This window comes from Copadichromis virginalis, linkage group LG11 (assembly GCF_057382275.1).
Source record: "Copadichromis virginalis isolate Kocher_CV1m ecotype Utaka linkage group LG11, C_Virginalis_male_GT1.1, whole genome shotgun sequence".
Classification (NCBI taxonomy): domain Eukaryota; kingdom Metazoa; phylum Chordata; class Actinopteri; order Cichliformes; family Cichlidae; genus Copadichromis; species Copadichromis virginalis.
Genome location: NC_140628.1, coordinates 19,933,198 through 19,959,392, shown reverse-complemented (window position 1 = coordinate 19,959,392; position 26,195 = coordinate 19,933,198). Strand labels below are relative to the sequence as shown.

Sequence of the window (26,195 nt, the reverse complement as noted above, 5' to 3'; positions counted from 1 at the left end):
TTAAATATTTTTTCCATTTTTCTTGCAGGTTTGTTTACGACACTTCATATCTCCTGCTCTGTGTGTGTGTGTTCGTGCATGCTTGGTGCCAAAAACCCTGCCACCTACTGTAGTAGACCTGCAATTACAGTTTATTCTAGGGGAAAAGAAGCATGTTCCGCGGGGTCACAGATGGCGCGCCCCACTATTTGAGAAGGACTGCCTGAATCTACTGGTCAGGTTAAACAGATTCATATTTACTTAGTTATATTCTGATCAGTAGAAGCATAATTAACTATCAGCAAAATTTGATTCTTTGTTTGAGCATTACAACACTTAATGCTATTTCTCTCATTCAAAATCATCTATAATGATGGGCATGAATGAATTTGTGACACAGCCTCTTCTCAGTCCCAGGTGTGAATATAAAAGCTGGATCGTGTCTACACACAAAATCCAGACATTAGACCAGACATGTTCACTACTCCAACCACATTTCTCAGTAAAAATATTGATCAGGCTTATATTTTTGATTTTTCTTGTGGTTTTTGACTAAGATTAAAGATCTTAATCTACCATTAGGATATATGGAAAAATAATAAATGAGAATGGTTCTGTTTCAGCCTTCAGATCAACTTTTATACATGGGTGGGGCGACTTCAAGCATGACCCCATATCGCACAACAATTTATATTAGGCCTGCACTTTTGCAGAACAGTTTTCAAAGTCTGAAAGGTTTTGAGGGAAAAAAACTAAACATTTTGGTTTTTTGGTTCACTCGCTGTTTTGAAATTTGCATGAACAAAATAAAAAAATAAAAAAAAAATAAAAAAGTGAAAAGAAAAGAAAAAAAGAAATTGTGTTTCAAAACCAAAAAAGAACAAGAACAAAAGCAAATTAACAAGAAACTCAAAATCCTGGGTCCAAGACCCAGGAGACCCAGGAACCATTACTTTTAGTTCCAATCAGGCTATCTTCAAAGTAGCCAAATGTTTCAAGTCTATTATCAAATGTGCCCCATTTTATACACAAACATTGAAATTAGGCACACGGTTCTGAAAATACAAAGTCATGTATCAACATCATGACTCCAAACTGCTACACTCTCCACTGGTCTCACTCAAATAATATAAATCAGGCAAATGATATAGTTCAGGCAAATCTCTGAATACACAGCTGCCTTTCCCAAGACAGCCTCAAGAATGAAGGAGGAGATACCAGAAGACAGGCTGTTACACAAAGAAAGCTAGGCAGGCCATAAAAGTAATACCAGCAGGACTGGCATCTCTTCCTTTCTATTCCACTTGGGCATATTTATGATTAAGTTATTAGAAACAGGCTCCAAAACGGTGGCATGAAGGCCCCACATCCTTTAGCGGAACCTGTGCTGACAGACCAGCATTATCCACCTTAACTGGTTTTTGATAACCCATGACACAAATAATAAAAGACATGATTGAACTCAAATAATGAACAAAATAGTTATTGACTTAGCTAACTTAATAATTCATCTTAAGGGTAAATAATTCATAGCACATTACTGTCAGACACTATGCTGCAATAATAACTCAGAATTATTATTATTAGTTATTATTAAAAATGATCTATTTCTTATATTTTGTTACATAAGAAATTATTTAGGGCAGCACTGTGGTGGAGTGGCTGGCGCTGTTGCCTCACAGCAAGAAGGTCCTGAGTCTCCACCACCTGACCGGGCCTTTCTATGTGGAGGTTGCATGTTCTCCCTGTGTTTGCATGAGTTCTCTCTGGGTACTTTGGCTTCCTCTCACAGTCCAAAGACATGCAGTTAGTGGGGTTGGTCTAAATTACCCGTGAATGTGAGTACGAATGGTTGCCTGACTCTATGTGTTAGCCCCCCCCCCCCCTTTTTTTTTAAATTACACTCATTTATATAATGAGTTAAATAAAAATCAAAGCTTAAATATGTTTAGTAACCAGACAACTTTGGTATTATTAGAGTACTTTATTGGTAATAATTCAAAGCACATCATTTAATAACCAGTAAAGAAATCCTCTGAGAGCAACAAGCACAAAGATTAGTATTTACTTAATTGTGTTTTAGAAAGAAAATGACAGATGACAGAAATAAACAATTAATATTTCAAATTGTTTAAGGTTTTTCTTTTTTCTTGACTCATATAACAACATGGACTGAAGCTGATCTTCCACACGCTACACATTGTTGTATATTGACTCATCGCAGTCAGTCTAGACAGAGAAACAAGATTAATTCACTCACTTTGTTTATGCATGCACATTATGAATGAATTATTGAAAAAAAAATCATTACTTGTCCCTACATTGCCATAGAGATGATCATTGGCATAAATGTCAGAACAAGACATATCCTTCCTGTCCTCTTTCCTGCAGAAAGAATGCAAAAACATTAAATCAAGTTACACATCTTCTTAAATCATATTTAATCACGAGTGAGATTGTTTGTTTAAACTTAAGATGAAGAATCAAAACCTTTTTGTTGGGGCATAACGAGGGAGCTCCACAGGTCTCTCTGCTTTCATGGTGCCCAAGTCTGATGTTGGCGTCTCCCCTGATCGCCCCCTGCTGGCAGAAAACAATAAAATAAATAAGAACATGAGAAAGACAGCTGTCAGTTTTGGTAACCTCTTAAGTAGAACCACATTTGGCTGCTATATTTGGATGGGCAAACAAAAATAAATGAATTTCAGATGCAAGCTCTGAGATAAGTTTTTTTGTACATGTTGGGTGACAAAAATAAGCATCATTACAATGATCTCATGGAACATAGCAGCCTATGATGGTCTGAACTGAAAGAGCAGCAGCAGCAGTTTCAGGAGTCAATGTGTGCATGTTTCATTTATAGAGAGATTATATTTTGAACATTTTTATTTTTTATTTTTGTCAACATACTTCTCATGAGTAATGCTACTGAAGTAAAAGCACAATGAATCAGTGGATTTTGTTTTTATTAAAAAGAAGAAGAACACAATTAGCCTGTTTTTTTTTCTCTCTTCCCCAACTAAACATGAAGAGAGAGGAAGAGGGGTGTGTGTTTGTGATTTAGGATAATCTGTTTTTAAAGGAACATTTTTAAATACCACAGTTGTCTTTGATACTAGTTGTTAATGTTGCTATGCTGCTCATTTAACAGTCTTTCTATAAATGAAAATAACAAAGAATTCAACACCATAACACACATCTAAAGGAAAAGTTGATCCTCACAGCAGCAGCTTCTCTCTGTGCTGATACTCAGAAAAGATGCAAATAACATCTGAGATAGATTTCACTAAAGTATTGACTGTTATAACTCACCAAAGTAGAAGTAAGAAATGAATGTGTGTGACTTCTTCTTTCAAGCTACAGGATTGTGTCTGTGTTTTATTTGTAGCTCTGACTTCATAGTTAATCAGCTCTGTACTTTCCAAGAGACATGGTGCTCTGCTTCTTACTCTGAATACTTTTTTTTAACTCCTGTGTTATGTGCTGCTTTTTCTATTAACTGAATAACAAAGGACATAGGCAATATACCTTGTTTAGGTGGTCTGGCTGTCAAAGCCTCAAAAAAATGTCTGTTATTGTGTAGATTTTTTTTCCAACCACCATTTCAGAAATACAAATATTTTTTGTTGGGTTTAGATTTTATTATTGTCATTTGTATTAGGAAACATTTAATCATATATGCTTAGAGGTGTATAATCAATTGTGTAGTGATAAGTTGTGTGATCTTTAACAGGCTACAGAGGCTTGGTGTGTATTCCACACTGGAATGCACACCTGCATCTTGGGGGCATGGGAAGAGGTCGCATCTTGTTTTATTGTTTTATGGTAGGATTAACGTAGCTACATTTGTTTTAGTCTAAGTGCTTTTCTGTTTAGATGAACTGCTGGACTTCCTTACCGGGGGGGGTCTAGTCTACCCTCTTCCTGACCAAGGATGATTGCCTTCGTGCTTTCATGTTGTTATATGACCTTTGACACACACACACACACACACACACACACACACACACACACACACACACACACAGTATTCTTTGTTCACATGTATACCTATGTAAGATGTTATATGTTAATGACCCTATGCATATTCATGTAACCACAATAAAAGGAGTGCTGTGGGGAAACCTGGCTGAGAGTCTGACAGTGGTCAAGTGGTGGAACGACGCTTGGCTCCAGCCAGGTCTCCCTCATGCATGAGTAACCAGAGAACTTTGGTGCCTTGAGTCTTGCTTTTGCTGCGTAGCAGATTGTCCTTAACGTTCCAGCGAATAGGTTTATGTTACAAACCTACCATTAATTGGTCCTTCGAGAGCCGGATCCCTGGAGTCGACGTTCACCGAGGGGAAAAGAGACACACCGAAAGACTGACGTCAGCCAGGACTTATAGAGGTCCTGCAACAAAGTCCTGAGGCGTGAGAATTCGTCATCGGGCCGGTGGATTAGCCGTCTGTTTTTTTCTCCTCGATGGATGGCGATTGATGGGATTCGGGACTGACGCTACACGCAATAAGCAACTCCAAGTAAGAAAAAAAAAAAAAAAAGAGTTTATAGCTATAATTACGTCTTCACCGCTCAGTGGGGTGTTGCCCGTGGCCGCTCAGTGGGGCTAAAATTCGCCGTCTAAGTGGGGCGATGTACAAAGCCGCTCAGTGGGGTTTTTTGTACAGAAGCATTAAGTCGCAGAGTTGCGCAGTTCGAACTTTTTTTGGTTCGCCGTCTTAGTGGGGCGAAATACAGACCGCTGTGTGGGGTACTGTAGTGAGTTCTCCACCGCTCAGTGGGGTGTTGAGAAGTTCCGCGGAGTCCATTTGTGCTGGACGATAGGCCTATTTCGTGTTAATTTTTTGTTGTTGTGTGAGTGTGTTTGTGTGAGTGCGTGCAGAGCAGAGCACGTGGTCTGTGATGTCAGCAGTTGTTGTTGTTGTTGTTGTTGTTGTTGTTATTATGGGTTCCCAAGCTACCAAGAGTGTGCCAGAGGGTGACGAGAAGTTTATGATGAAATTCGCTCCCGGTAGCACAAAGTATTTAGGACATTGGCGCAAGAAATATGATTTTGAAGGTAAATTGGTTGTAGGACAATGTCAAATGTTAGTAGACCAGTTGACAGTGAAAGCAGCCTGTGCGACAGGGAAATTGAAACAGGAGCGAGAGTTACAACTGGCGTCCGCTAAATTGTGGTTAGAGCAGGCGCAGAAAAGACAGGAGGCAGTGAATGCAAAGAGAGCAGCTTTGCAGGCATTAGCTGTGAAACCTGAAGATGAAACGGTGCGGTCTACTTCAGTGGTGCTGACGTTAAAGGACCAACAGCGTAGAGCAGCATTAGAGAGAGAGAGAGAGGTCAGAGAGGAGGAAGAAAAGCAGGAGCAGGAGAAGAGAGAGAGAGAGGAGGAGGACAGAGTACGGCTGGAGTTTGGGGATGCCGCAGCAAAATATTTAAGTCCTTATAACACGATCTAGTGTTATTCGCAAATCTAAAAGCCATGAGGCGAGTGCATCTGCTATGCCTGCCTCCCCTTTCCATGATACCTTTCCCATGGTGGAGGTCGCGAATCCCCATTTTGGTGTTGAGGATGACCGAAGCCGTGTTATTTGTGTTTACAGGCCATGGACTGAATCTGAATGTGCAGAGGCATGTAAAGATTTAGGAAACCCGTTGACTAATGTTGATGAATTTATCGCCCGACACAAGCAACTCTGCTCCTCGTATCGTTTAAACGGTCAGGAAACAGAAGCCACCTTTAAGAAGTGTCTCACATATAACTGGGCTCGGGTGCGAGGCACCTACACAGGGAGGGATGGTAATACCGTCCTACCCTATGGCCATGCAAATTTAAGAGGCCAAGTTGACGGGGTTTATGAGCGTCTTAGAAATACCTTTAAAGCTTCTGTAGATTACAACAAAATTGCCCAATGCATTCAGAAGGAAGGAGAGGATGTTCATGAGTTCAGGGCAAGAATAGAGGAAGTTTTCAAAGAACATAGTGGCCTTGAAGAGAGTGCAGAGAAGGCCAGCCCATATCAGCAGCAGTTAAAACATGCTTTGATGAATGGTTTCCATCCACGCATTGCTGCTCTCATCAGGAAACAAAATGTCAATCAGAACACTGATGGGTCCGTTGAATGCATGAACTGGGCCCGCCATGCACAGGAAGTTATTAAAAATAAAAAAAAGAAGTCACAAAACACTGAGGCCGCTGCCTTTTTAGTAGATGAAATTTTGTTTCAGGGACAGGCTGGAAGAGGGCAAAACAGAGGCAGGAATAGGAGAGGTAGAGGCCCATGGCGACCCCAGGATAACCGTGGTAAAAGAGATGATAAGTGCTATGCATGTGGGGAAATGGGCCATCACGCAAGGGAGTGTCCTGATCGCGTGCCTGAAGAGTATAAACGCCCTGATCCAAGAAACCCTTATTATAATAAATGACTAGCACCTGTTGACACTGCTAACACACATACATGTACAAATGATCCCTTACTTTGCCAGAATTTACAACAGCCTGTGTTTCAGACTCTAGATTTGACTGAAGTATTGTTAAATCTGTCAGGGAAAGAAGTAAAACCAGTTCGCACGTTAACTGTGCAAGGCAAAACTGTTCAATTTCTGTGTGATTCAGGTGCAGATAAAACTGTTTTAAAAGATCATGTGTCAGGAGTTGACCCTTCAAATGGCACAATTTATGTGAAGTCTGCAAATGGTCAGTTAAATCAGCATAGAATCTCTAAACCAGTCTGGATTAGAGATCCTACCACAGGAGAGGCAGTTCAGAGTTCAGTTGTAATGTGCCCAACTTGTCCGGTGAACCTCTTGGGAAGAGATATGATGATGAAACTTGGAATTTTAATAATTCCAACATCCATTGGGATGATAGCTGCAGGAAAAGGTGAAACTGCTGAGACAATGGTTCATCAGGGCAGTGGGGATTTGCATTATTACTGGACACTTGACCTGTCGGCCTCCAGACCTGATCAAATAAACTGTAAACTGTTAGCTGCAGCTGAGGAAATGTTGACAACTAGCCATGACATACAGCCACCAGATGATTTGCATGTCACACTGAGATTTAAGACCATGCCTGGGCCTGATGAGGCCTACACAGATAAAGTGCTGAAATTAGGGCCACAGAGAATCACCATAAAAGCGATATATACTGATGGTGAAACCATGGCTGGATGTAGTGTGATCCTTTCTGAAGCTGCACAACAACTCTTTACAGGGCAAACACCACACATTTCACTGACAAAGAGTGTCACAGCCGAGTGGACAGACTTAGCATCTTTGGTGAGACAGGGGGAGAGTGTTAGAATGTGGCAGCAAGCTGGAGGGGGTTGGGAGACAGACATCCAGCACAGCATCTTTCGTAAAAAGCTGGGATGGGTGACACACACTACACCACAAACACATTTAAAGGGGAGTGAGAATGACACAGCAGAATGATATGTTGTAGATGTCAAAGATCACCCGGAGCTTAAACAGGTCCCAGAGAAGCTCTGGTCTACTGGGAAGACTGATGTGGGGTTAATAACAACAGCGAGTCCAGTAGTTATAAAACCCAAAACGTCTTTTAGGCCAAGAGTGAAACAATATCCCTTAAAGCCTGATGCAGTAGAAGGCATTAAACCAGTAATAGAGGATATGATTAAGGCAGGGATACTAGTTGAAGCTCCACAAGCAGCATGTAACACACCCATCTTCCCAGTTAGAAAGGCTGATTCACAGTCGTGGCGCATGATTCAAGATTTAAGAGCTGTAAATCAAGCAGTGGAGAGTATAGCTCCATGCGTCCCCGACCCCCACACCTTATTAAATCAGCTTAAACCAGACATGACACACTTCACCGTGGTAGATTTAAGTAATGCTTTCTTTTCCATACCAGTACATGAGAATTCGCAAGGCTGGTTTGGTTTCACGTATCAAGGCAAAAAATACACATACACCAGACTGCCGCAAGGTTTTTGTGATAGTCCTACAATTTTCACACAGAATATTACAAATTGTCTGTCTGATTTTGTGATTCCATCACATTCACAGATGTTGGTATATGTCGATGACATTTTAATTGCATCCAATTCAGAGAAGAACTGCAAAGACATATCATTGGCATTGCTGACTCACTTAGCTGAGACAGGTAACAAGGCCTCACTTTCAAAGCTACAGTGGGTAAAGACAGAAGTGAAATTTTTAGGACATCTGCTTAGTGCAGCAGGGAAAAGCATACACCCAGAGAGGAAAACAGCTATCTTGGCAGCACCTAGGCCAGTGACAAAGAAACACATGATGCAATTCCTAGGGTTGCTAAATTTCTGTCGATCGTGGATGCCCCATTACTCTGAAATTGCGCAGCCATTATTAGATATGATGTACAGTAAGCCTTTGGCTATGTCAGAAAGTTTAAGTTGGACCCCTGAGGGGGAGTAAGCTTTGTGCACGCTGAAACAGATGCTGACAGGAGCATCGGTTCTAGGGCTTCCAGATTATAACAAGCCTTTTGTTCAAACTGTTGACTGTAAAGGACATTTTATGACATCCATGTTAGCACAAAAATGTGGAGGTGGCATGAAGCCAGTAGCTTATTATTCTAAGAGGCTGGATCCTGTGGCTTGTGCCTTACCTCACTGTGTGCGATCTGTGTGTGCAGCCGCTGAAGCCGTAAAGTGTTCTGGTGAAATTGTTTTGTTTCACCCTTTGACCCTGCTGGTCCCACATGAGGTTGATGTTTTATTGCTGCAGACTAAAATGACATTCTTGTCACCTGCCAGACACTTGTCTTTAATGTCACTGTTGCTCTCCCAGCCACACATAACTATTAAGCGGTGTACTACTTTGAATCCCTCTACATTGTTGCCCACAGAGGAGGAGGGTACACCACATGTGTGTAGTGAGCATGTGGAAACACAGTGTAAACCTAGAAGTGATTTAACGGACATACCACTCACTGAGGGCAAGATTTGGTTTGTTGATGGTTCCAGTTTTAAAACAGCGGAGGGAAAGACTAAAACAGGCTTTGCTGTTGTGGATGATGTGCAGGTCATCCGTGCTGGGCAGTTATCACATTCCATGTCTGCCCAAGCAGCTGAGATAGTGGCTCTGACGGAAGCCTGTAAAGCAGCTGAAGGGCAGGCAGTGACTATATATACAGACAGTCAGTATGCATATGCTACACTTCATTTCTTTGCCGCTCAGTGGTCAAGACGAGGCATGACAACTTCAACAGGGAAACCTGTGGAGCATGCGACATTGTTGCAGGCCCTGTTGAAAGCAGTCTTACTGCCTAGTAAAGTTGCAGTTTGCAAATGTGCAGCACACACACGTGGCACTGACCCCATTGTACTGGGCAACGCCTTTGCAGACAAAATTGCAAAGGAAGCAGCCCTTGGAACACATGGGGTTCATATTCTGGCGGCACAGGAGCAAACTATGCCCATCACACATGATGTGCTGGCAGACATGCAGTCACACTCACCTCCAGCTGAGAAACAGCTGTGGCTCACTAAAGGAGCAAGCCTGAGAGGTGATGTCTACTATCTTTGTGATAAACCTATATTGCCTAAGAACCTATATAGGACTGCTGCAATTTTGAGTCATGGACTCTGCCACGTCTCGACAACTCAAATGGTAGCAGCAGTTGAACGGCAGTTTTTCACAGTGGGATTCAATGCTTATTCAAAACATTTTTGTAAAGCATGTTTAATATGTTGTAAACATAATGCTCAGGGGAACCTCAGACCTAGGAGAGGAAGGTTTCCCAGACCCAGCTACCCATTTGAAGTAATCCATATGGATTTCATTGAGTTGTCTAACTGTAACACCTACAGGTACTGCCTGGTAATTGTGTGCCCGTTCTCAAAGTGGGTAGAAGTTGTCCCCACTAAGAAAGCAGATGCTATTTCAGTGGCTAAAGTAATATGCAAAAATGTGATCCCAGAGCATGGGATCCCCCAGACTATTTACAGTGACAATGGTCCTCATTTTGTGAATGAAGTAATTGAGAAAATGTCACAACATCTGGGGATAACACTGAAAACGCACTGCTCATATCACCCCCAGAGTGCAGGGCTGGTTGAAAGGACTAATGGCACAGTAAAGCTGAGACTCAGGAAAACAATGGAGGAAACAGGCAGAACATGGGTAGACTGCATTGAGCTAGTGAAAATGTATATGAGAATCACGCCAACTGATAATGGCCTAACACCTTTTGAAATAATATATGGCAGGCCATTTAGAGTTCCAGTGTTCTGTAATGATAATGATAAAGCAGAAGAAGAAAACACACTAGCAGACTGGATGATTAAAATGCTGAAAAGCAAAGAAGTCATGAGTGCAAATAATCTGCCAGATGATTCTGTTTCTGTACAGGAAGAACGTCTGAAGCCAGGGGACTGGGTGCTGATAAAGGTCATAAAGAGGAAGTGCTGGTCAAAGCCACGGTGGGACGGACCATACCAGGCTCTGCTGACAACACCGACAGCTGTGAAAATTGCACAACGACCCACCTGGATACACCAAAGCCACTGCAAGAAGGTGACACACATCCAGGCCAGCTCGGAGTAAGTGGCAGGAAGACCGGGTACAAAGGGGGGGGAAAGCCTCCAGGGCCCCTCGTCTCAATCCGGTGAAGAAACCAACTGAGCCACAGGTACTCATCAGAATGGCTGGTAAAGTGTTGTCTACCCTGCTGGGTGCAATGGCTTTGATGTCATCATGGTCAGCTGTGGAGACCCTGTATGTTCAAGGAAACCACACCCAATACCCTCATGGCTATTCTACAAACTTTTGGTGGCAGTTTATGAATACAACTGCTCACTTGAACAATAGGACAGACTGCTATGTGTGTGCTCATATGCCGTTATCCGCATATACATCTGGACTGTGGCCGTACAGCATATCAAAGGACAGGAGTTGGTGTCTGTTGGGCTTAGCAACTCATCCTGGCAACAGAGTCCTCTGGTCCCAGGCCAATTACAGTACACCTCTGAACATCACCTGGAGTGACAGTAGACACTGGAGTGCCGCGAGAATTCCGCATTTGGAGTGGAGGGGCTAAGTTCTTCCAAAGTTTGATCCCAAACATCGGAGTTGCAGAGGTGCGGGATCATGTGGAGATCAACCGATATGCCCTACTGCGACACATTAATCTCACTAAGACTCTGGGAACAGCCTTAGCGGAGGAGCAACAGGCCATCAGAACGATGGTACTGCAAAACAGGCTGACCCTAGACTTGATAACAGCATCACAAGGAGGAGTGTGTAAGCTGATTGGAGAGACGTGTTGTACGTTTATTCCGGATGGATATACGACTGGAGGAGACATCTATGAGGCACTGCAGAACTTAACTGCTCTGCAGAAATATGTGGCAGACCACACATCAGGAGGAGACGCGTCACAAGGCTGGATAGCCTGGTTGACATCTGGACCATGGTGGAATATGTTCTTACGGTTTTTGATTCCCATTCTTACATTATTGGCATTGCTTTGCTTGTTTACAGGTTGCATTTTGCCATGTGTAAGATCGATGGTGAATAAAATGATTGCTAACACCTTTACCAATTACATACTGTTGCAGCAGAGTGACATGGATGCTAAGGCTAATATGTGTGTATGAAATGAAGCCTGCACTGAAAATGTTGACAAGTGGTGTAGAGCTGAAGATATATATGCCGTATAGCCTTAAAAAATGACAATACAGGGTGGTGATGTTGGGTTTAGATTTTATTATTGTCATTTGTATTAGGAAACATTTAATCATATATGCTTAGAGGTGTATAATCAATTGTGTAGTGATAAGTTGTGTGATCTTTAACAGGCTACAGAGGCTTGGTGTGTATTCCACACTGGAATGCACACCTGCATCTTGGGGGCATGGGAAGAGGTCGCATCTTGTTTTATTGTTTTATGGTAGGATTAACGTAGCTACATTTGTTTTAGTCTAAGTGCTTTTCTGTTTAGATGAACTGCTGGACTTCCTTACCGGGGGGGGTCTAGTCTACCCTCTTCCTGACCAAGGATGATTGCCTTCGTGCTTTCATGTTGTTATATGACCTTTGACACACACACACACACACACACACACACACACACACACACACACACACACACACACACACACAGTATTCTTTGTTCACATGTATACCTATGTAAGATGTTATATGTTAATGACCCTATGCATATTCATGTAACCACAATAAAAGGAGTGCTGTGGGGAAACCTGGCTGAGAGTCTGACAGTGGTCAAGTGGTGGAACGACGCTTGGCTCCAGCCAGGTCTCCCTCATGCATGAGTAACCAGAGAACTTTGGTGCCTTGAGTCTTGCTTTTGCTGCGTAGCAGATTGTCCTTAACGTTCCAGCGAATAGGTTTATGTTACAAACCTATCATTTTTTATTTTTTTTTGCCTGTCCCGTTTGGCTCTTTTGCCATCAGAATTATTGTCTAAAGGCAAACAAAGATGCCCAATGGATTTACTTTACCAAATTGACCATCCCAGCCTTGCCGTAATGGTCCATTTGATTCACCTTTTATTGTTTCTTTTATTTTCACTTACTGAATACGGGACAGACTTGACTGGGGGAAAGAAGGGGAGAAAGAAAGAGGGAAAGAGAAACAGCTGAGAAGAGGGACGGGGGAGAAGGGCAAAAGACATAAACCAACAGAACGGGCAGAGAAAAAAAAATGCATATATCAATCACCTGGATCACCTGCTGAGAAAGAAAAAAGAAAACAAGCAGAAGAGAACAAGAGTAATAGAATAAACAACATCACAATGATATATGGGAATATGACAGTAAATACTAAATATTAAACATTATTGTGCAGCACATAAGATCAACAGAACACAGTGTGCTTTGAGGTAGGAGCCAAAAAGGGTGTAGTTTGTGGGTGTGATCACCCGTGTGTACACCTGTGAGCATGGACGCGCTTGTTTTTTTTTTTTTTTTTTTTAAAGGTTCCTTCATGTAATCATCTGCTAGAGGGTGTGGGGGGGCCACAGCCCCGTCCTCCAGGGCATGAAGCAGGTATGGAGGAGATCAAAACTCCAGACATCCAGAGGCCCCCAGAACACAAGAGACCAAGGAAGACCAACATAGGGGCAGCCGCGCCACTGTCCCAGAAAGAGCTGAGGAGAGTCCCAGATGAGGGCTCACTCAGCAGCCGCGGAGCAGAAGCCAGGGGGAGTTGCAGTGACGTGCCCGTGAGCTCCGTCGGCAGCCAGCCGTGCCTGAGTGACCGAGCCCCAGGGCGAGAGGCCGGGGGCACCCCACCTCCGAAGTGGCCCGAGCGAGCCCCAGGCTCCAGGCCCCGATAAGCGGCCGCCAAGGAGTGAGCCGGTGTGTACCTGGACGCCCATCCCCGGACACAAAGAACCACCAACGCACCGATATCTGAGGGAGTCCGCCACTGGCAGGGGAAGTGGTGGTAGGGGGAGATAGGCCTCCAAACCTTGGAGGGCCTGAGATGTCCCCAGAGAGGTGACGCCTGACACCCAAACTGACATATAGACACAGACATACAGGCACACACAGATACAAACATCCATTCCCACCCTCATGCTCTCATATGCACTTACTCCACACACCAACGTGGAGACAGACATAAAGAGACGCTGTACACACAATCACACTCCCCAAGCGTACTCTACAAACCGGGTCTAGGTACCCTTGCCCCTGGAGGGGGGAACTGCAAATACAAATACAAATATTTTCTAAAACTCACCATTTTCTAACAACTCCCACTCCAGTGGCTATCAGAATAATCAGAAAAATCACACCTGCTCCAGAGGCTATGAAAATATTCTGCATGTTGTCTGTTCAAAAAGAAGGCATATTGAATATTTTTTGTTTTGCCATGTAAATATAAAGTGATAATAATTAATGCTTGAGATTCTTGAGATTGAAATTTTTTTCTTACCAGTAGCAGGTAACAAGAATGTGAGGTTAGCATTTCCCAGTGTGTTGTTTGCCAGGCAGTGAACAAACTTAAAGGACCCAAAGTATGTCTGCAGAGTTCCAGTAGTAACAGAGCCAACTGTCTCTATGCTGGTGCTTTGCAGGACTCTGTCACCAAGAACAAAATGGACCATGCTGGGAGGCCTGGACTCCACGATGCACTCACACTTTACCACATCATCCTCTGAGAAACACTTAGAGGAAGTCCTAATATCAGGGGGATCTGTAAGGACAATAGAGAGCTATAATTAGGAGATAAAAGATAGTTGTGCATTTATTATATACATTATATGGATAAAAGTAGCTGCTCAGCAATCTAAATTTATGCCATGTTGCCATGATGTAAGCAGAAGTTTTGAACTTTGGAGTTATTGAGTCAGATGACTCAATAACACTATGCGCCTCAGTACTTGGTGACACTGCTTTGTAACTTTATGTTAATTTTTAAATTTCTTCCTCCTAGATATTCCAAAAACTGGCTTCTCAAAACAGTAACATCCTATTACAGTACCACACTCAAGTTAAACGATCTCTCGAGAACGACCCATTCTTTCACAAATGCTTGTAAAGGCAGACTGTACGGCTGGGTGACTGATTTTATGCACCAGTGGCAACGGGACTGAAAACACCTGAATTTAAGGATTAATAGGTGTCAATAAAGTTTATCTTTGACTCACATGAAAATCTATTTTGTTGTTATATTTCTTCCATTTTGTACTCACATAACACATTGAGCTTCATGGTGCTTGATCTGTCTTGTCCTTCCTCATTGACAGCAGTGCAGTACACGGACTCTATTGAATGTCTGGAGACATTTGACATTGTGTAGGTTTGTCCCTTATTCAGCAGAGCACCAGTTTCACTGTGCCACTCATAGCTGCTGACAGGGTTTGCATCACTGGAGCACTTCAGGTGTGCAGTCTCTCCCTCATTCACTGACTGGTACTCAACCTTCACATTCACTGGAGCATCTGCATAGAAATATTAATCCTATTATGTTACTGTGCAGCATGTTATCTTATTTTACATACTGTCAGGTCAAGGTTGAGCTTATTTCAACATTCTGACATGACGGTGGCACCAAATGAAAAAGTTCAGGAAGTCGATGAAAGTCACCAATATTTTGGAGATGATGAATATACTGACAAAATATCAAAGCAGTCAATCCAGTAGTTGTTAAGACTAAATCGACTTTCAGTCAGTGAGTCATTGTCATACCACTAGACTGACGTCGCTGCTCATTAAACAAACAAACAAAACAAAAAATAAATAAATAAGAGCGAAAAACGAATTTATAAATAATTCATAAAAACATTTTAAAAAGGATGCATATAGAAAGGCATAGAATTTACAGTTCTTTTTGGCACAAGCTCATTCAGTGCAATTATCAGGCAACTGAAAGATGACTTATCGTGTCAGCAAGCAGAGGTTTTGGCAGTTTGCAGGTCTGTAGCATTTTGGGTGTGTGTTAACCCAGCGGTCCCCAACCCCTGGGCCTCGGACCGGTACCGGTCTGTGAGTTGTTTGGTACCGGGCCGCGAGAGTTGAGGCTCAGGTGTGAAATGTATAGTTTTCAGGGTTTTTATCGGTTTTCAGTATTATTTTGTTATCGTTTTTATCGTTTACTCGGTTTTCCTTGGTCTTTTCACGTGTGTTATGAATAAATTTTCTTTTTTCCGGTACCGGTACTAGTTTTATTTTGTTGTATTTATGCGCGACACCTTAAAGGCCGGTCCATGAAAATATTGTCAGGCATAAACCGGTCCGTGGCGCAAAAAAGGTTGGGGACCGCTGTGTTAACCACAACACAAAGGAAGAAATACATTAGCAGCTAAATTAGATAAGTGGTTGTTTTTGCCCATCATTCTGAAATGGATCATAAGGCCATTTCCAAATAAGTTTCTCATTCTGCAGTGTGAAAGCTTATTCTCACTGTAGGAAACATTCAAGAAAGTTTGCAGTCTTTCCAGGAGTTGATGTCCCAACAAATTCACCCCAAAGTCAAACTACAATGCTAAAAAAAACAAACTAGTAATAAAAATGCAGTGTTTAAAAAAAAATGAATAAATCAAAAAACCCACCAAAAATCTGGGCAGCATGACTGCAGTCATTCACTCAACCATGAACTCCTCAGTATATCAAAGTATTCTAGAGTCAAACATGAGGCTACAGCTTGTTTGCAGCTTGGTCTTAACTAGTTAATAATCCCAAGGACATTACCTACCAAAGAATGACTGACAAAGAAAAGAATCAAGGTTTTGCAGTTGCCTCGTCAAAATTTAGATCTCAGATTTAAATTGTGTGGTGACAATTTAAAAGAGAGCTGTGCATAAAGAAGTGTCCACAAACCTCAATGAAATGAAGCAACCTTCTAAAGATGTGAAAGATTTCAAAATGATGTGAGAAACGGCTACTTACTTTACAAGTCATTGTAGCCAAAGGTGGTTGTACATGCTACTGGGTTTTGCTTAGTTTTCAAATTACTTTGGAGTTTTGTGTAAGTGTTCTTTAACATGATTGCACATACAGTGGCATGCAAAAGTTTGTGCAACCTTGTTAATAGTCAATATTTCCCTGTATTAATCGTTGGTTGTTACAATAAAAAAAAATGTCAGTTAAATATATCATATAGGAGACACACACAGTGATATTTCAGAAGTGAAATGAAGTTTATTGGATTTACAGAAATTGTGCAATAATTGTTTAAACAAAATCAGGCAGTTGCATAAATGTGGGCACTGTTGTCATGTTATTGATTCCAAAACCTTTAGAACTAATTATTGGAACTCAAATTGGCTTGGTAAGCTCAGTGACCCCCGACCCTACATACACAGGTGAATCCATTAATGAGAAAGAGTATTTAAGGGGGTCAATTGTAAGCTTCCCTCCTCTTTCAATTTTCATTGAAGAGTAGCAACATGGGGTCTCAAAACAACTCTCAAATGATCTGAAGACAAAGATTGTTCACCATCATGGTTTAGGGGAAGGATACAGAAAGCTGTCTCAGAGATTTAAGCTGTCTGTTTCCACAGTTAGGAACATATTGAGAAAATGGAAGACCACAGGCTCAGTTCAAGTTAAGGCTCGAAGTGGCAGACCAAGACAAATCTCAGAAAGACAGAAACGACGAATGGTGAGAACAGTCAGAGTCAACCCAAAGACCAGCACCAAAGACCTACAACATCATCATGCAGCAGATGGAGTCACTGTGCATCGTTCAACCATTTGCCACACTTTACACAAGAAGATGCTGTATGCGAGAGTGATGCAGAGGAAGCCTTTTCCCTGCCCACAGCACAAACAGAGCCGCTTGAGGTATGCTAAAGCACATTCGGACTTCATTATTCATTCTGGAATAAGGTGCTGTGGACTGAAGAAACTAAAATGTAGTTATTTGGGCATACCAAGGGGCGTTATGCATGGAGGAAAAAGAACACAGCATTCCAAGAAAAACACCTTCTACCTACAGTAAAATATGGTGGTGGTTCCATCATGCTGTGGGGCTGTGTGGCCAGTGCAGGGACTGGGAATCTTGTCAAAGTTGAGGGACACATGGATTCCACTCAGTATCAGCAGATTCTGGAGACCAATGTCCAGGAATCAGTGACAAAACTGAAGCTGCGCCGGGGCTGGATCTTTCAACAAGACAACAACCCGAAACACTGCTCAAAATCCACTAAGACATTCATGCAGAGGAACAAGTACAACGTTCTGGAATGGCCATCTCAGTCCCCAGACCTGTATATTATTGAAAATCTGTGGTGTGAGTTAGAGAGAGCTGTCCATGCTCGGAAGCCATCAAACATGAATGAACTAGAGACGTTTTGTAAAGAGGAGTGGTCCAAAATACCTTCAAACACAATCCAGACTCTTGTTGGATCCTACAGGAAGCGTTTAGAGGCTGTAATTTCTGCAAAAGGCGGATCTACTAAATATTGATTTCATTTCTTTTTTTTTTTGTGGTGCCCAAATTTATGCACCTTCCTGATTTTGTTTAAACAATTACTGCACACTTTCTGTAAATCCAATAAACTTCATTTCACTTCTCAAGTACCACTGTGTGTGTCTCCTATATGATACATTTAACTGACATTTTTTTTTATTGTAACAACCAACGATTTATACAGGAAAATGACTACTAACAAGGTTGCCCAAACTTTTGCATCCCACTGTACAACATTTTTCTCCTAAAAATGAGCACTCTGTGCTTTTTTTTACTGTTAGTCATATGAAGTAATTGACATACACAAATCAATTGGCACTTTGTTCTATGCCAGCTTGTAATAAATATATATTTAAAGATAAACAGTTTCACATTCTGTGTAAAAAAATAAAATAAAATAAAAAAATAAAAAATAAAATATGAGTAACAAATTAAACTGTAAAAGTTTTAACTTGTTCTGCTTAGTTTTTGTTTTGAATGTAATTCTCAATATTTATGTTTCTTTTCCCTAATTTCTTTCTAATTCTAACAACTTCAAACACATGTAACAAAGCAACCATGCCTAGTGTCGGAACACCCTTAATTTTCATTATGTTGGTTTGTGCTTTCTTAGCCTGGTTTGTTGCAATTTCACTCGTGGGTTTTACGATTTCTATAGTCTTCTCTTTATAACTATAAAGACCATTGTATTCTAGATTTTTTTAAAAGTGATCATTTTTACAATATTTATAAGATTTTCTTTCATCTACATGTATTTGTCAGTGCACACTTACATTTTACTTTAAGGGTCTTGGATGTTACCCGCTGCTTTCCACCGTGGTATGTAACACTGCATTGTAAAGGTTTGTTGTGATCAGAGTGGTTTGAGCGAAAGGTCAAAGTAGATGTTGCATTCCACTGGCCATTTTGAAGCTTCTGTGTTTGATCATGCTGCTCTCCAGAGTGACTCCAGTGGAAAGAAGGTGGATATGTGGGGCAGGAGTGAAACACAGAGCAGGATGCAGACACAGTTTGACCCTCCTTTACCTCCTCTTGCACAGAGAAATCAGTGGGATTTGGTTCATCTGTGTTAACAAGAAAGATCAAGATGATTTTAAGACCCAAACTAACTGTGATTTTTTTTGCAAATCCAAAGACTAATCCAATTGTTGAATTTCCAAATACCATAATGCGTAGAACTAATATAGGAAACAGATTAAGGTGAGGAGAAGGGAATAAGAGAAAAAACAAAGCAAAACACCATTCTTATAAAAATCTAACAATATGATAATGTGGACTTCACTTTACTATGATTTGACTTTATGCTGTGTGGCAGGTAAGCCAGGACCCAGCAATGAAAGACCAAATAGTAAACTAAAGAAGCAGCTTTATTGCTGTACGGAAAAAAAAACTCAAAAATTCTAACACTAAGCTAAGGAACAAAACACAGAACTCTAAAACACAGAGAGATGCATACAACAGTGGGAAATGGGAAACTGAGGACATAAATATACACAACAGGGTAACGAGAGGATGGGTAGCAGGTGGAAATACAGCTGACACTAATTAGGAATCAACGAGGAATATTCCAATAACACTATTTAGTCCGGAAACATAGAAATAACGAACCAGTACCATAACACTTTCCACATGAGTGGATAATTTGAGTGTAACTGTATAGCATTCATTCAGTTAACTTACCGATCACTGAAACAGAGATTTTGTTCTTTGAGTAGGAAAATACGGTATAAGCTTCCATTATAATCCTGAAATGAAAGGTCCCTTCATCTCTTCTTGTAAGTTTATCAATCATCAGAGAACAATTCTTCTTGCTGAGGTCTCCCAGCAGCTTTGTCCGACTCCAAAACTGAGCTGGAGTTTGAGATGCATCAGAATGACAGATGACTTGATTATCATTATTATACCAAATCCCCGTGAAGGTCTGGGGGCTTTTTTGTGGTTCTGGGTAGTTATAAGAGCAGGGGATCACCACACATGAGCCAAGGAGACCTTTCACTGAGGATGGCACAGCAGCGGTCCAAGATGAAGCTTCTGTTGGAGTAACTGTAATAAATTTGAGAGTAAATTATGATGAAACAAAACAAATAAATAAGACTACCAACATAAGAAGGACAATGTAAATGTGTGTGAAAATAAAGAAAAGATCATGTAATACCGACATTATGTGTTACACAAAGATGTATGAAAATGTGAGAATTAAATTTTTCAGCTATACTTTAAAGGTCTATACTATCCATACCTTTAATGCAAATGTACATGAAGAACAAAGACCATTGTAAGACCATCTTTTCTTCTCACTGTCACGCCAACAAATACGGTGACAAGGATGTCTGTGTTTTTTTAAATTTCCTTCAGAAACATGTGACATGAAGTTGCCTCTTTACTTTTCACACATTTTGCAACCACTTTATCACACTCATCTTACTTTTTTCTGCATGTTCTGCAAAATAGAGAAGAAAATTAACTTCATCATATCTATTTTTTTCTTTGTTAGGTTTTGTAAATGGTTTGTGCTTGATCACAGTGTGTGGTTTCCTGCTGGTTTTGCCTCCTTATTTACACATCAGTTTGACATGTTCAGAGTGAAATGTGGTTACCCTCTCACGTGCACACAGACACACGCACAGCAGAAAGTCCATTTTGATGGCTCTACATGTTTAAGAGTATGAGTTATTGTAGATATGCATTTTAGCCTTTGCATTTCTTACACTGACCCCGGCCCCTGAAGAAAAAAATAAATTTATAAAAAAATCGCTGGTCGCCACATATGTGAGCACGAGAGAGGAAGACACCCTCGAAGTTCATCGAAACATTAACTTGATATTTATTCCTCCTTTAAACAAATTATTGTAAAGGAATTTTTATTTTGTTTTTATATGTATCTATTTTTAGTGAAATCAACTTATAAACTTATAATTCTTTTCTTTCTCGACATATTTTAAGTGACCTATATTTGACAAGAGCATAATAAAACTGAAATTCTGTTTATGGTGCGCCACTCCAATATTTTTAGTGGCCTCGCTATGGCCACCCCTATGAAACAACTCTGCACCCATGATTCTATCTATGAAAAAAAATATTTTTGTGTATCTAAAGGAAGAAATTTGCAATTTGTTTGGATTTCAGCTCTATTATATTTCTCATTAAATTAACAGGGACCCGGCTTCTTTGGTATATAGAATGACTACCAAAATAGTAATGGATTATTTTTAATTTGACAGCACTGTTTCACTGTCCAGCTCTGTTTTAGTCAAATGCGATGTCACATGACAGTGCAGCAAGACCTCACTCTTCATCAGAGATGGGCAGTAACGCGTTACTTGTAACGCGTTACTGTAATCTGATTACTTTTTTCAAGTAACGAGTAAAGTAAGGGATTACTATTGCAAAATCGGTAATTAGATTACCGTTACTTTCCCGTAGGAACGCTGCGTTACTGCGTTACTAAAACCGTGATTTTTTTTGCGAGAATGTCTCATGACAGTGACGTAAGCAAGTGCGACGTTGGTGACAACAGCTGTGTGCAGATCAACAATGGATAATATATCGAGTGCAGGAGAGCGTATGAGCGTGCAGCGTTTAAAGCGTGGAAGTACTGACCTTACTTTGAGTTTGATTCCATAAAAAGTGACAAAAACATTAGCGTCCATCGTGCGTGGGAAGAAAACTTCTTTTTACAGCGAAAAAAACCCCTAAACTTCCGAGCAAGCACCGAGTAGCTACGACGTGATGGGAAACTCACAGAGACGCTCGCGCGGATTCTTCAACTGACCGCAGCACACCTACACCAGGGTAACCCTCCGCCTACCCTGCTCCTGCTTTACAGGTGAAAATAGAGCAAAAGGACCGCTGAGTCTTTGACTTTATTTTCTGCTGTGTTTTACTTGCATCTGTTTGAAAGAGTGAGTGAAAACACAAAAAATATTTTATTTTATGTGCTGGAATGTGCAGAAAATAGGTTTAAATGTTAAACTAATTTATTCAAGTCAGAGAATGTTGCATATAATTAAATGTTTTGCTTGATGCATAAAGTTAAAAGATTAAAACTGATAAAACAAGTTAAAAAAAGAGACTTTTCCATTTGATTACATTTTGTATGATGGATTATGTAGAAAAAGTAGAATTGGGCTGAAAGATCTATCACTTTATCACCTCTTCAGGTTGTAAATCGTGTTTTTAAAAAGTAACTAAGTAACTAAGTAACTAAGTAATTAATTACTTTTGAAAATAAGTAATCAGTAAAGTAACGGGATTACTTTTTGGGGGGAGTAATCAGTAATTAGTTACTGATTACTTTTTTCAAGTAACTTGACCAACACTGCTCTTCATTTTGTGGCTTTTCTAAAGTAATGTGGGCAACAACCGGTGAATATAACATTTTAGCTAACGTGCAAAAGTACACTACCTTTACTCTGTGCTTTCTTGTAAAAAAAGTGTTTATATGGGTACACACGTGTGCAGGTAAACACGAGTTCATCTTTTATTTGGCTACACTGGTTGATGTGTTTGTGTACTTGCTATGGGAAGCAGAGCCAATCCACACCAAATGTTTCGGACTTGTGGCGCTGTGAAGAAGGAAAACTGGTGAAGGTAACTAAATGGTGTTGACAACGCCACCTAGGGAGGGAGTTACACCCCAGGAGAGATTACAATAGCCAGTGTAAGCATCGTAACAATTACAAGTGGCACACAGGCTCGTTATTAACAAACAGAGTCCATTTCACCGATTATTGGACAAAACAAATATAAATAAAGAGCTGCAGAAAAGACAGCAACTTAAGTAACAGGGTTAATTAAGACACTTTATTAACAAACATTACTTAAAAGAAGAGGAGACCACCACTTGGGGAGGCAACCTACACTGAGGAGTTCCCAAGGTTGCAGTCTCTCTGCAATCCTCACTGCCACTTTCACTGCAACTTAAATGGTGCGTTATACTTGGTTCCCGGTGTGTACATTCACAGGCATAAAAGGGAATTCCACCACACGTGCCTAGCCTCTGCCCCAGCATTGGCGGTGTCTCCACTCAAGAAAAGATTTAAATTATAAATAAAGCAATATAAAAACAACCCAGTAAATAAGATACAAAAGAAAAAGGAGTAAACACACACACACAACCTTTAAGATACAGGTCCTTTTAAAAGCTTGATTAAAATATAACAAACAGTTAACACTGAAACGCTATAAAACAATGAACAAATGCCAATCAACACGACAGCAACAAAGCAAAAACCAGGCTACAACAAGACAGCAGCAGTGTGTAGGCCTTTAACAAGAGAAAGAAAGTAGTCAGCCAGGGTTCACGCTACTTTAAGCCAAACTGCAGACAGTCAGGATCCTACTTACCACCCTTTTACAGTTACAAAGCTTTAAGCAATTGGCAGGACAAAAGAATGTGATCTGCAATACTTAAAGACAACTTGTGATCTTCGCCACCCTCTACAGGAATGAGTGCAAGTTGCCAGGAAATGGGAGTAGGCTACAGCTGCTTACATTAGGCGTGAATGTTCATGCTGCGTTCACAAACACCATGCATTAACCAAACATCTACCAAATCTAACCCACTACAAAGAAAAACAAGTTTTTTAACCGCTTGTTTCAGGAATTTCTGTGTTTGTCTGGGAAGACTAATTAGAAAGTTTTTAATAGTGGACAACTGATCACATTGGCAATGTTTTGTCTTTTTTGTATTCTGAATGTAAACACGTGGTATGTAATAAATAAAAATAATTAAAAATACAATTAAAATAAAATACAGACAACTGAGAGTAAAGCTAGAATATGACAATATCAAAAGACAAAATAAATAAACTCTCTGTCTGAATGAATACCGCCCTGTTGCACTGACATCCCTCATCATGAAGTGCCTTGAGCGGCTGGTCAAAGGTCACATCTGCTCCTCCCTTCCTGACACACTGGACCCTCTTCAGTTCGGGTGTCGGACAAACAGAGCCACAGAGGATGCCATCGCCCTGACAGTGCACACCGCCCTCCCTATTTTTTAGATTTCGATTTTTTTAGATTGATAAATATAAAAATTTTATTTGTTAAATTTAAGAGTACCGAGATAAATCATATGTATTTCTTAATTTAAAATGGCACCCAAATTGTATTCAAAATTGAGCCACACTTATGGAGGTCCACAATTCTTTTCCTGGTGTTTTAATTCAGCGGTCCCCAACCTTTTTTGGGCCACAGACCGGTTTGTGCACGACAATATTTTCACGGACCGGCCTTTAAGGTGTTGCGGATAAATACAACAAAATAAAACTAGTACCGGTACCTCGCAGGCAGCAGCTTCTCCCCCCTCGCTCACATGTGTAAGTTCTGTGCTCAGTTGCCTAGTGCCTGAGCTCGGATCATACCAAAATTAGGGGGAATTTACGACTGTGCGCTATGTGCTTCGAATAATGTGTGTAGCTTTTGTTTATACAGTTGTCAGTCAGGCATCTAACTATGAAACAAATTGGGCTTCTGAAAAAGAAGCCCAATTTGTTTCCCTTCTGTAGGGGTCTCTGCAGGCATACAGGGCTCTGAGAGGGTACAAGATGACAACAGTCGATCATATTTATTTGTCAAAGCTGAATTCAGGGCAAAGTACGCTAAATTAGCGTTTTTAGCTAACAGCTACAATAAGCATAAAAGTTACTGTACGGCTATCATTTGTTAACATGACGCTTGTTCTTATACATGTAATACATTTATTACCAACCTGAGAGTTTATCCGCTGGTCATTCGACATGATGAATGACTTCTGAATAGGGATGGGTATTGATAAGATTTTAACGATTCCGATTCCATTTTCGATTCTGTTTAACGATTCGATTCCTTATCGATTCTCTTATCGATTCTTTTTTTTTTAAAAGGAGAACACTAAGGTCGATTAGCTTAGAACTGTGTTTTATATCTTCTCTTTGAACAAGATAGAAATTTAGGAGTAACATGGCCTTACAAACCCAACAGTGAGATCTTAAGAGATCCAGCCTACGGCTCTTCAATGGGGTGTCACAGGGTCCCCAGGAAAAAAAATGTATATGTAAAATAATAAAATAAATATTCTCCTGTAGCAATAACAAAGTTTAACATAAATTATTCTGTAGCAATTACACAAGAATATCCAGTAATGTCCCTGCCTACAATTAAACACATTCACTTACCAAAGTGAAATCGGGGGCATCTGCTGTGGCAAATGGGTGCAAGCCTTTGACCACAAACTTAGACACTGCTCGGTGACATTTGTCTATCCTGGCCTGAAAGGAGACGCTACCAGTAGACTGCAGCGAGAACTGCCAGCATCTGAGCCAGCCAGACTCTGTCTCTCTCATCATGGTTATCTAAATGCAACGCACAGTAATAGCAGGTTTTGTAATAAGGCAGATCGCGCTAACATAATATGCAATGCTAATTGATTAGTTACCTGCAGTATTAACGGGAGAGGACGTGGAAACGCTACCGCTGCTGCTGGGTTGAGCTTCGCTAGTCCAGTGTTGTGCCAAAAAGTGATTGTCTGCCAAAAACTGATTTCCAGTGTTTCTGTGTATTTTTTATGTGTAATATCTTTACGTATGTTCGTAAATAGACTTCGGTGAACAGGGGATACAAAGGGGTTACATAAAGAATTAAAAAATTATCTGTTTTTTAAGTATCTTTACAACTTGTACTTACATTATAACCAATCCGGTCCTTTATCCCCACTTAAAATATTTTTACAGAACTATTGTAATATTTGCTGCCATTTCTGCTGTCCTGTTGGGCAACTTACTCTTACAAAATACATTTTTAATGTTAATGAGATTTTTTTTTACTGCATAAATAAAGGTTATATAAAAGTCGCTGCCAAAAACTGATTGCGGCTTGTATCTTGCTACACGAATGTTGTTTGTGGCTCAAGATGACTTTATGTCATCCATAAGGGATGCATTTGACATATGTTTAACATATTATAGCCCAACAAGTTACTTATAGCACTTTAAATATGAGCAATCGCTTTTTGGCAAATACCGGAAATCAGTTTTTGGCAGACAATCACTTTTTGGCACAACACCGGAGCGGATCAAAAACACGACATTCGTTGAAAGCAATCGCGTGTTATTTGAGCAAATGCTTTTGCATGTTCGTAGTGTTTCCTCCCTTTGATGAAATCTCTACTTTGCAAGTATTGCACGTTGCCCTGTTGTCATCCTTTCTCATAAAGTGTAACCAAACTTTTGAGCGTTTGTGCCGCTCAGGCGCCATGTTTCCTACTGGGTAAAAGACGCCACTCAACGTGATGACGTCATTCGGGGCGACTGGAATCGATAAGGGAATCGTTTTTAAAAGTGGCAAACGATTC

General features: G+C 40.7%; 1 protein-coding gene across 3 annotated transcripts; it reads right to left on the bottom strand.

Annotated features, from left to right (window-relative positions):
• Positions 1–1,954: 1,954 nt before the first annotated feature.
• Positions 1,955–23,298, bottom strand: LOC146698414 (sialic acid-binding Ig-like lectin 14). Of its 3 annotated transcripts, XM_085473500.1 has the most exons (10): positions 23,210–23,298; positions 20,103–20,303; positions 19,544–19,906; positions 18,637–18,927; positions 14,643–14,891; positions 13,883–14,143; positions 13,688–13,778; positions 2,470–2,562; positions 2,301–2,364; positions 1,955–2,208 (listed from the first exon to the last, which is right to left on the bottom strand). In XM_085473500.1, exons 2-10 carry the CDS (start codon positions 20,146–20,148, stop codon positions 2,173–2,175), a joined length of 1,494 nt encoding a protein of 497 aa, XP_085329626.1. In that variant the 5' UTR covers positions 20,149–20,303; positions 23,210–23,298; the 3' UTR covers positions 1,955–2,172. The 3 variants fall into 3 exon arrangements, with proteins under 3 accessions (XP_085329626.1, XP_085329625.1, XP_085329627.1); XM_085473499.1 differs by lacking the exon at positions 23,210–23,298 and having other exon boundaries at positions 20,103–20,563; XM_085473501.1 differs by lacking the exon at positions 23,210–23,298 and having other exon boundaries at positions 2,470–2,559; positions 20,103–20,563.
• Between the last annotated feature and the right edge of the window lie 2,897 nt (positions 23,299–26,195).